At 42.4% G+C, this 12,053-nt stretch overlaps 2 protein-coding genes across 2 annotated transcripts in view; one reads left to right on the top strand and one right to left on the bottom strand.

The window, feature by feature from the left end:
* Window positions 1–3,477: 3,477 nt before the first annotated feature.
* On the top strand, window positions 3,478–8,696 carry LOC138979239 (proto-oncogene Mas-like). Its single transcript, XM_070352009.1, has 2 exons — window positions 3,478–3,866; window positions 7,870–8,696. Exons 1-2 carry the CDS (start codon window positions 3,714–3,716, stop codon window positions 8,488–8,490), a joined length of 774 nt encoding a protein of 257 aa, XP_070208110.1. The 5' UTR covers window positions 3,478–3,713; the 3' UTR covers window positions 8,491–8,696.
* Window positions 8,697–10,849: 2,153 nt separating this feature from the next.
* LOC138979238 (growth hormone secretagogue receptor type 1-like) overlaps window positions 10,850–12,053 on the bottom strand; it is a 4,152-nt gene continuing 2,948 nt past the window's right edge. Inside the window, exon 2 of the mRNA XM_070352008.1 lies at window positions 10,850–12,053. This exon is cut by the window's right edge and continues 246 nt beyond it. Coding sequence (XP_070208109.1) covers window positions 11,086–12,053 — 968 coding nt within the window. The 3' untranslated portion in view covers window positions 10,850–11,085.

Raw genomic sequence — 12,053 nt, 5'->3', positions numbered from 1 at the left:
TTCCGCATATTGAGTCAGAATTGTTTGTTTGGGCAAATCGACGTTGCAGTTCCGGAGCAAATGATCAAAAGTTCTTTGCGAATTTGCGTTCAAACGTGTTTTTCCCATATATAACAATGCACAGCCCGAAAATATGGCCAAGAACAAATCTACGGTACTTTGAAGAAAGAAGAATAACAACTTTCTTGTCCAATACGACTTGCAATTTACCGTGTGCGCTGTAAAATCTTCCTACCTTCAAAGCAGACGAAAAGCAGACATCTTTATTTTCTTCCAAGGGAGAAATCGTTGGTCATAAAGTCTTGCAGGACCCAAAAATACGTCTGCACGCTTTCTTTTCTGTTCATATTTAGTTGCTTCGGCAAAAATAAAATGTCATTGGTTTTCTCAACTTGTCAAGTCAGTCAAAACGACTGCAGAACACAGAACTGGGAAATTACACTGATTGAAATACGAAAGATCTACGATGAAGAAAGTATAAATGACGTCATGTGGTCACACTTTTCTCGAGAACTAAGCGTCGCTCAGAACCAGCGCCCTTCCATTACAAGTGTTGTGACGCCAACATTAACGGTCGGAGTAGCGTTACACACATGTGATCAAAACCATTCCTCCGATTGTCACCACATTTGGCAGCTGAAATGTCAAATGTCTGCGTTTTGTTCCTCCATTCTTTTTGACAAATGCACAAACAAGTACCAAATAGAAATACTGTAACAAAAATGACAACTTTCTTCAGAATTATTATTCAGAGGAACAAAATGTAAAACAATACATGAACAAACATCGTGCCAAATTGTATGACAATCGGTTGAATATTTTGAAAATATCCATGTAACCGCAACGCATGCTACAAAAAACGTGATTTTGAGAAAATAGGGCATGAAGTTGAACATAAGTTATCGGTGGTGTATTTTCAGTGACAGATAGCATTTCGTCATCGCACAACACTGTGACGTGTTTCAGATCCTTATCACCTCGTCATAAACTTGCTCAAAACCAGCAAAAGCAACTGTTTGTGTTACTTTGTTATTTTTATTTTGTGATTTGTCCAACTTTTCGTATTGGGAGGTGGCGGCATGTAGATTCCCGAGACATCTGTGTTGTGTCTTCCGAAAGCAAACATAGCAATCCGTAAACTTGACGCCGCGAACACTTTTTAGACCTACTCATACCGAACTACTGTAATCGTAGCACAACAAGTTTTCAGATCTAAAACTGTACAAGATATGCACATGGCATATTTAGATTCAACCCGCTACATAAGACACGCTCTGTTTTGCAAGTGTAGCTTCATACCCTTTCACACATCAGCCAATCAAAAACAAGGTTATCCACTTTCGGGCGATAGCAGACGATCGCAAGCAGCGTATGTAGATCTACATTTTGATACTTGAATCATCTTCCAAACTAGTTTTAAACGTAAGTTATGGCGATTTAAAAATAATGAATATATGATGAGGCCAGAAATGATTCCAAAGCAATCAGTACAACAACAACAACAACAAGTTACAACAAGTGACTTTTTTTTGCCAACAATTCACATTTTGGTTATGCTCAACTGAAAGAACATAGATCAAAGTGTGTTATAACTTATAGTGTCAAAACCCCAAAACACACCTATCAACAAGTTTTGGTTAATTTCCATGGGGTTTCCTTAAAACGCAAAACAATGCAGTATTTAGCAAACAGTGCTGTAGACATTCATCATTTAGTAAATAATCCAGTTTTTGTTACACAATTAACTATTTAAGTAAATAATCAAGAGTATTTAAATATAATCTTAATTCGGTAAATGATGCGTATTTACGGAAATCCGTTTGTAAATAAATTAAGTTTTGTGTTCAACTAAACAATGCACTATTTAGGTAAATGTTTTTTTGTTTTTTTTAAATAGTGCATTGCTTAGATCACAACAACAAACACATATTTCATTTCCAAACGGATTGCCATACTTGGGAAGGAAAGAAAATTGTGATTTTGTTGTCCACCAATCACTGAAAAACAAGAAAAAATGTATGTACAAGAAAACAAAACACGGGATCAGAGTGATAGGATAGGAATACGGAAACACATTTCTTGGGACCTGATCCTTGCAGATAAGTGCACTGAAAGTAGTATGTGAACAGAACAGAACTAGTTTGGTCTGTTTGCAACGGCATAAAAAGGTCGTCGACAGAAATTTGAGGTTTTAACCGTGGATTGACGCCTGACAAAGCCTCTTTGAAGCCCTCCGTTGCAAAACGTTGAGGTGGATTTTCCCTCCGTCGGGTTTCAATGAAGCTTTGGGCGTGTGTCAACCCACGATGACAACCTCGAAGTGTAAAATGGAAGCCTATCAATGAGTACTGATTGCTCACTCACGAATAGAAATATGAACAAACTCGCTGACAATTCACCACATCATATACTGCGCACCATTACGTGTCTGCAAAATTGCATATCCATATGTCATATTCCAACTAGTAGTACAGCAGTATATTTAGCTAAGCAAGACAGTATTATGCTATTACGTTTCTGATTAAAACACGTTCAGTTCGTGAATATGGCGACACTTGTATAATTATATCATGCTAACTTATGCTGAGCTAGCTAGTTATTCAGATTACGCTGAACACGTCCTGCGTTGGCATTTTCCATTCCTTTCTTCAGAGGAGTTTAAAAATGAGCACCAGGCCACTCACTGACGTCACTGTCGTCAACACCACGTCATCATGGTTTGATGACGTCAACAGCACCACCGACGCAGTGATACCCCCTGAAGGATGCATGGTGGTCGCCTTCTCTGTCTTCTCACCCTGGAGCAATCCGGAAGACCTCGTCTCCTTCAAAACTCAGCAGAACTTCAACAAGTTTGTCAACGTCTATCTGCTGACCCTTCTCGTTCTCATTTCTGTCCCCACCAACATCCTCAACATGATCGTCTTTTGGAAACATGGAATAAAAGAGAGAATCAACTTATGCCTCTTCTGTTTGGCTTTTGCTGATTTTGTGACGGTTTTTGGTCACTTTGAGTGGAATTTGGATGGGCTGCAGTCCGAGGTGTCTGGCTCGACCTACAAACTGGTGGTCATGAAGTTTAACGTTAACAACATGGTTCACTCTCTTGCTGGTCAGTGGTTTATAGGAGAGATTGTTTTTGCGTGTGTAGTTTGTAACGTCCCTTCAGCGTATACCAGTGCAAGTTAGTTTTCCTTGTGCACGCAACAGTCTCCATGTTTGAAACTATTCACATTTATAAGGTCCATCATTGTAAAATGAACGAGGTTTTAATCACTTTTTCACACTTATAACATCAAATCTTATTACAAATCTTGGTCTCCTTCAAATAGTTAACAATCTTTTCCAGGGGGACATCATGGAATAAAGCGTTCATACTACCTGCACTCTATTGGTTGCCACGAAGTTCTTTTGAAGTCCACATACTTGATGAGGACATGTTAAATGGTACAAGATTCATCCCATCCAAAAGTGTTTAAGAGAGAGAGAGAGAGAGAGAGAGAGAGAGAGAGAGAGAGAGAGAGAGAGAGAGAGAGAGAGAGAGAGAGAGAGAGAGAGAGAGAGAGAGAGAGAGAGAGAGAGAGAGAGAGATTGATGTCCTGAGTGAGAGAGATAATTCCTAACTACAGGTTTGCACTGCTGATTTATTGCCAAATCAACTGATTAATTCTTGACTGATTACCTTCCTAGGTTTCATCTACATTTCTGGTTTCATGTCCACGCTGATCGCATTCGAGCGATGCCTGTGCATCCTCTGGCCCCTGAGAGCTCAGCGAATAATCCAGACGAGAACAACCGCCGTCATTATCTTCATAGGCCATGTCCTTATTTTCGCTGGGCATTACCTCATCGCGACCAGATGGGAGGTAAGAATAGTAGTCACTATATGTTTACGCAGTATGGACAAAAAACTATGCAAGTGTCACACTATGTGATCTGCATAGTTGTTGTTAGTCATTCGTTTTCGAGGATGACCAAAGTCTCATGGTTTGCTTGGATGTTTGGTTTAATGCATGGGTCAGAAGGCAGCTGATGAGACATCCGAATCAGGACTGAGGTGCACGAACCAAAAGTGGGTGCCACACAAACGTGAGAGAACAAACCGCAGCGTCGGATTGGTTGAAATCACAACAAATCTCAATTTCAACCAATCCATGACTGCGGGTGGCTCCCGTTTGGGTGGTAGGGGAAGGGCTCCTAATATGGACCGGTTCCTAATATGGACCATATGGACCACCTCCTGTTCTGACAAACTAACGGCGCGAGAGCTCTAAAAACAATTTCATTCGCTGTATTCACCGAATATAATTATCAAAAAAATATAACACATAGTCTTCTTTTCGTGGAAGTTGATCATTTCACTTATTTTCACTCTGTTTTTGATAAGCTTCCTTAGTTTCTAGGTGTGCTTCAAATAATGCTCTCATCAACCCGAAACAATAAATCTAAAGCATCTTTTAATTAGTCTGACTTGCACACTAAGTTGTATCATGTTATTTTGAAGTATAGGGGGCTTTTTGCAGTGATTCGTGAAGGCCGCTTCACGGGTCCATATTAGGAGCCTGGGCGCCTAATATGGACCATTTGTGAATTTTTTCTGTATTTAATTTTTGCTGAATGTCTATCAAAGCTATTTTACTCTAATTAGGCCTAACGGTTAACCTAAGAGAGTAGGACTACCAAACACAAAATGAAACTTCTTCGCAAGAAAACAAGCCATGGCAGTTATCAGCATGAAACAAAAAGTGGTCCATATTAGGAGCCCTTCCCCTAACTTCCTCGTGCACCTCAGCCCCGGAATCCCCTTCCAGGTTTAGAGCTCACAACGTCACGCTCACAAGATAATTGCTTATGTCATTTTGTTGGTTTCCGAACAATCTGCCCATCTCACTTTAGTTACAAGTTTCAAACTGAACTGCCTATCTCGAGCAGATGACAGTGGTATATGCATAAGATACCGAGATGACACCAACATTTTGGACTGGGTGGCCGAGTGGTAACGCACTTGCGCTCGGAAGCGAGAGGTTGCGAGTTCGACCCTGGGTCAGAGCGTTAGCAATTTTCCCCCCCCTTTTCCTAACCTAGGTTGGTGGGTTCAAGTGCTAGTCTTTCGGATGAGACGAAAAACCGAGGTCCCTTCGTGTACACTACATTTGGGTGTGCACGTTAAAGATCCCACGATTGACAAAAGGGTCTTTCCTGGCAAAATTGTATAGGCATAGATAAAAATGTCCACCAAAATACCCGTGTGACTTGGAATAATAGGCCGTGAAAAGTAGGATATGCGCCGAAATGGCTGCGATCTGCTAGCCGATGTGAATGCGTGATGTATTGTGTAAAAAAACTTCCATCTCAGACGGCATAAATAAATCCCTGCGCCTTGAATATGTGCGCGATATAAATTGCATAAAATTATTTTTTTTTAAATCCCTGCGTTTAGAACTGTACCCATGGAATACGCGCGATATAAGCCTCATATTGATATTGATTGATTTTCAATCAGCACAACTGCATAACAACCCCCCAAAAAACTTGTGCATACCTTCACATTCTCAAAACAAGTCTTTATGTATCATATCAAAACGGAAAATTGCTTACCTCAGAAACGAGAACGACAATTTTGCTCATGTAACCGTGGTAATGATTTTGGATGATCTGTGAGTTCATACTCTCTAACACATGGCAGGTACCCATCCAGTAGCTTCGCCTGTAGTTTCACTGCAGAAATGCCTAACACTGAGTTAAGTATTTTTTGTATGAGCGTGACGACATGGAAAAGTTCAACTCTTGGAGTAGTGGCAGCTCTGGCTTTGCGGAGTGTACACGTTTGTTGTGCAGTGGTCTGGGCACGAGAACCAGTCAGACGGTGCCAGTTAGCTCTGTTCTGGTCAAGCTGCTCCCAGGAATCAATCTGAATTCCGAAGTCTTTCAGAGATACTTTACAGCTTTACACCGTACACAAGCTGTGTGTGATGCGACAAACATGCCCATCCCATCTAAACTTTTGAAAGAGGGTGTATACGCTTGGTATGTTGGCCTGCTGTAGCACCTTAGTGTCAGATCATTGGATTATTTGATTGAGACCATGTTCCTGTTGGAAGCATTTTTAACGGCGATGACTCAAACAATGTTCCCGTTGGGAAAGTAGGCGTTCCCAACAGGAACATGGTATCAATCAAATAATCAAATTACGAGCTAGTCTAAACCTTACTGATTGCTTTTGGTACAATGAAAAAAATATCTTCAGCATTGGTCTTACGCCACATGGCAATCTCTGTGGTCTACACAACTTGATGTACGACAAAAGCACCAACACGTGTCCAAAACAGGCATTTTCGTCACAAAAAGCAAGCTTCTTAACAATCTAGACCCCCGATCATTTCTATAACATTTCAACGTAGTCCAGCCATTTTGTGACGTGATGCGCCAGATATTGTGAGAAGGGTCTGACTGACCGCCTTAACTTCGCGCGCAATCCAGAGCAAGTGAAAAATAGCGACTATCCACAACCGGAACACGTCGCTCCCAACGGATACGGTGCGGAACAGTTCCCCACCCTTGAATATGGTCATCGCGTACCAATGCAAGTTTGTTTGAATTATCAGTTAACACAGCAGTCTCTGTGATACAAATGGTGTACATTAAAGCCCATCACCGCACAACAAAGATGGTTCTTGCTAGAGCATACTAGCTCGTCTCGTCAAATCTTCAACAATGAATAATGGCAAGATCGGTGACCAACGGGTCAAGGTGTTGGTGGACAAAGATGGCATCATAGTGGGTTTGAAGAAAACCTTGTTGTCGTAATGGTCTGTTACATTTCATGTGCATGTCTGTAGACGGGCGCAGTGGCGTGGTGGTAAGACGTCGGCCTCCTAATCGGGAGGTCGTGAGTTTGAATCCCGGTAGCTGCCGCCTGGTGGGTTATGAGTGGAGATTTGTCATATGTCCCAGGTCAACTTATGTGCAGACCTGCTAGTGACTTAACCCCCTTCGTGTGTACACGCAAGCACAAGACCAAGTGCGCACGGAAAAGATCTTGTAATCCATGTCAGATTTCGGTGGGTTATAGAAACACGAAAATACCCAGCATACCTCCCCCGAAATCGATGTATGCTGCCCGAACGGCAGGGTAAAAACGGTCATACACGTAAAAAGCCACTCGTGCTATAAACATGAGTGAACGTGGGAGTCTAAGCCCATGAACAAAGAAGAAGAAGAAATATGCATGTCTGTGAGCTTAGCACTAAACTTGCAGACACTTGAAGAGACGCCCAGGAGCCGTTGAAACAGCTGGAACGCACTATCAGTCCTAACATGACACGAAAGCCATGATTAGAAGGTTCCTGAAGTTACGCGAGGTCTTCGCGGATCGTACTGATGCCCACAAAAAGAATAAACGTCTCTTAAATTCCTTGTTCAATAATGTTCAGGCCTCGTTGAATATGTCATCACGATGCTTCTGTGCATGGACTATAATATTCCAGTGGACAGGCTGTTTCATGCATTTTGTGAGCATCTCTAGCTTTTCTGCCGTACATAAAGTCTTTTGACTATGTTGGTATCTAAGAACTTAGCAGATGTATATATCATGTTATGAATATATATATAAACCAACATGTGGTGTGCATTTTCAACCAACTTGCCAGACAAAAATCAGACACCTTCCTCTCTGAAGACGTTTACATTTAGACATGGACGTAAAGGTAAAGTAAGAATGGTTTGCATTGTCAACCAACAGGTGTTGTGCACGTTCAACCCACTTGTCATGCAAACAACCGACGCCTTCCTCTCTGTAGACTTTTGAATTTAGACATGGACGTAAAGTTAAAGTGATAATGTTTACCAGTTGACATGGTTAACCAACAGGTGGTGTGCATGTTCGACCCGCTGATCATGCAAACAACAGACGCCTTCTTCTCCAGCGAGTTTTACCTCAACAACAAATCTCTGGTCGACCTGTTTGACGGAATCATCTTCGGAATCCTACTGCCGGGAATATACGTGGCTGCAATCATCGTCTCCACCGTCGTTACCGTATACAAACTCCGCCAAATGGCAGAATGGCGCCAACAGTCGTCCTCGGCCAACTCCAGTTCCGGCGGAACCGGAAGCACCAACAATGCCAGCAAGGACGTCACACTGACCCGGATGCTCATCGGAACGTCCTGTCTCTTCATCGCCTGTACCACTCCTCCGCTCATCTTTCACGCGTTCCTGCCGTTCGTCCCCGAGCTGAGTCTGCATGGAAAGTACTACAATACCTACTACCTCCTCATCAACATGCAGCAGATGTTCACTTACATCAACGCGTCGGTCAACTTCTTCGTGTACTACTTCTTCGGCACCAAATTCCGTCACAGCGTGCAGGCCATGTTCTGCAAAGCCAGGCTGGAGGCTAAGATGCTGGCCAAGAAGTCAGCCATTGACCTAAGCACCAACGTATCTACCGTTAGTCGAACATTTACCAAAATATCCGACACAGACTGATACCATTTTCCGTAGAAAACGGAGTTTGACTGCCTAAATGGTTTCCACCGTCAGTCAAATATTTATTATAATATCCGACACAGACTAAAAACTATTTCCGTAGGAAACGGAGTTTGACTGCCTTAATGGTTTCGACCATCAGTCAAGCATTTACTATAATATCCGACACAGACTAAAAACTATTTCCGTAGGAAACGGAATATGGCTGCCTGAATGGCGGGGTGACGGGGGGGGGGGGGGGGGGGGGTGAGTTGGCGAGGGGGAGGGGGTGGGTCACAAAGAAAAAGCCCACTCGAGTAGCCGTTGAAGTTTCATCTCATGGGCCAAGAAAGTAAGAAGAAATAGGTGTCAAACAGGCGAACAAAGTCGTGGATTATAAAACAACACATTATCAAAAATAATACAATAGAACCACTTTTTCCTGTTTGAACTCATTTTATTGAGACCATATTGTCGAAAATGTTTCCTTCAAAGTTTCAGTAAAATAAACAAATGTTGACAACTTCGTATCTGTCAAGACCTTTTTGTGTGTGGAGGTATTAAAATAGAGGTTTGTTTGTTTGTTTGCTTAACGCCCAGCCGACCACGAAGCGCCATATCAGGGCGGTGCTGCTTTGACATTTAACGTGCGCCACACACAAGACAGAAGTCGCAGCACAGGCTTCATGTCTCGCCCGGTCACATTATTCTGACACCGGACCAACCAGTTCTAGCACTAACCCCATAATGCCAGACGCCAGGCGGAGCAGCCACTAGATTGCCAATTTTAAAGTCTTAGGTATGACCCGGCCGGGGTTCGAACCCACGACCTCCCGATCACGGGGCGGACGCCTTACCACTAGACCAACCGTGCCGGTATTAAAATAGAGGTACCATTGCATTGTTGTCCAAACAAAACCATGCTTTTTTTTCAGTGACATGCACATACCATGCAAGTTATCTTTGTTGTTTGCATGTGTGACTATATTAGTCCTCCCCCCCTTTTTTTGTTTGTTTGTTTGATTTTTGGTTGGTATGTTCTAATGTTTTTGTTTCTCTCCATATGACGTCATCATAAAACACACTTTGAAGGTTGATATTAATCACCGTATTATTTCATTTTAGTTGATCGCACATTGTTTTCCTTTCTTTTTTTTTTTTTAATAATTATTGTCTGTGATTAATGTGTATACAGTCATGTTGTCTTTCGATACAGTGCAAAAGGGTGACAGTCAACTATTCTTTGCTTCATGTGTTATGTTCTTGCTTGCTTTATTTTGGATTTGAGTCGATTGTACAGAAATGTAAGTAAGCTCTCCTCCGGCGCACAAATAATTGTAGGTTATCTTAATGCATTTATTAACTGTATTGTACCAACCACACGCTCACCTCAGTAGATACAAATGGTCTAAATGATACGGCGTCCTACCTGCTTTAATGCTTTGATTCTTCCACAAATATAGATAGTGCAAGTTCGTGATTTTCAATAACATGCTGTGCGTGATTCATTGGTGTGTGCTAAGCGGTATTTAAACAAATGCGACTCAAGCCCACATTTGCACGAACGTATTACATTTTGGAAGTGTCCGCAAAATATTGAACAGACAAGTTCAAATTGAAAGAAAAATAAGTCCCGATATCGAACAATATAGTCAATCGATTTTCAAAGAAATCCAAACTAAATACAGTGGAATTGTTTTCACCTAGACTTGTTATCCAAAGTCATTCGATCTTCAAAGCGTTGATCTTGGTGAAATAAACAAACACTGAAACAGAATTGAAAAAAAAAAAATCCTCAATTTCTGGACACATTTTTAGATCTTAACTTTTAACATATAAAGCAATTCTTTAATGTTAACCTATTTCAATTTAAGGCTGCATTCTAATCAGCGAAGTAACTGATTATTATTGCTCCAAAGCTAAAATACAATCCTAGAGTTTGGCAAAAAGTATAGAATGATAGATTGATTGACCACAATTTCACGGAATTCGTTTAAAATGTCGTCAAATATCACGTCATCAAGCGTGTTAATAAAAAACACAATTGAGAAAAAATATCTTGGGATATAATGTGAAAAAATGTACATGTCTAGTAATCTTTTGCAAATCGTTCTACATATGCACACAGACCTACACACAAACAAACAAACAAACACACACACACACACACACACACACACACACACACACACACACACACACACCCAACCACACACATACACACACACACACAAACACACACACACATACACCCACCCACCCACACACCCAACCACATACACACACACCCACACCCACACACACACACACACACCCAACCACATACACACACATCCACACACCCCCCCCCCCACACACACACACACACACACACACACAAAGACGAACCCTCAACACCCTCTCAATTCCCAGTGTCCAGCAGTAAAGTTTGATACAAACAAACATGTTAAAACGGAAGGACACTTAAGCCGCACACGAACGCACGCACGTACTCACCAAACCTTCCACACACGCATACACTCATACGCACCCTTTCTCACCTACCACCACAGTGTCTCTTAGACCACACAGATAACACCGCAGACTAAAGAAAAACCAGTCATCTGTGCAGTCGACTTAGAGCTGCGAGTTATCTTCTGAGTAATGCTGAATCTCTTGCACTTTCTCTCTGCGACAAGTGTGAGTCTCTTGAGTAGAAACAGACTCTGCACGATTCTTTGCTTTTCGGATTAGGAATCTACAGCACTGGAGACGACACAACACGTCATTCAGTATCGTCTTCCTGAATTTTTTCCCAGATATACAGTAGACAAAGAAGTTGACGCACTTGTTGGCGTAAAGCAGATAGAAAACTACGCTGAAAGCCAGCGCGTTGGCTTTGCCGTTTTCTGGGTCCGTGTGGGGGTCTTGGATTTGGGAGGTGACGACGAGATGCAGGGAGAATGGGTAGGAGAGGAGGATGAAGGCAAGCGACTCGGCCAGAAGCATCCTGGTGACCTGCTGTGCGACCTTCTCTCCGCCGTGAACCGTCATTGTAGAACTTGATCGCGTCCTTGGAGGTCCGCCTGTACTAGAGTTGTCTTCCCTCGTTTGTAGTTGCCTCCCTTTCCTGCTCTTCTGCACGTGACGTATGATAACGGCGTTGCTCGTCACCATAACGACGAAGCAAAGCGTGACGAACACAGTGTCGATCCATGGCCAGTAGTTGACGTAGAAATCGTAGTAGCTTGTGACGTTGTAATCAACGTCACACAGCCGGTCTTTCCGTTTCTCATCAACGATCACTGACGTGAAACAGAAATGGAACTCTTTCACCATCACGACGGCGACGCAGACGCCGATGACGATTTTGGCTCTCTTCACCAGGTCTACTGACGTCAGAGGTCTCAGAATGGCGTAAGCACGATCCGCCGTCATAGCTGACATCAGCATTATACCCAGATCAGCCTGCCCCGGTCCGTAAAAGTTGAAGAACTTGCACAAGATATCTGCACCCTTGCTTCTCACGATACTGTTGGGGAAATTTAGATGCACCCAATGCGCAACCAGTAAGATCACGAGGCTTGTGAGATTGTTGAAAGCTC

This window comes from Littorina saxatilis, linkage group LG10 (genome assembly GCF_037325665.1).
Source record: "Littorina saxatilis isolate snail1 linkage group LG10, US_GU_Lsax_2.0, whole genome shotgun sequence".
Lineage (NCBI taxonomy): Eukaryota > Metazoa > Mollusca > Gastropoda > Littorinimorpha > Littorinidae > Littorina > Littorina saxatilis.
The sequence above is the reverse complement of the archived record's forward strand: the minus strand, read 5'-3'. Positions and strand labels throughout refer to the sequence as shown.

What these genes read in the sequence shown, in the direction of transcription:
- LOC138979239 (XM_070352009.1), top strand. Translation starts at nt 3,714, where the DNA reads ATGTCCACGCTGATCGCATTCGAGCGATGCCTGTGCATCCTCTGGCCC. An exon ending in TCATCGCGACCAGATGGGAG is followed by an intron (nt 3,867 to 7,869) that starts GTAAGAATAGTA and finishes GTTAACCAACAG; the next exon opens with GTGGTGTGCATGTTCGACCC.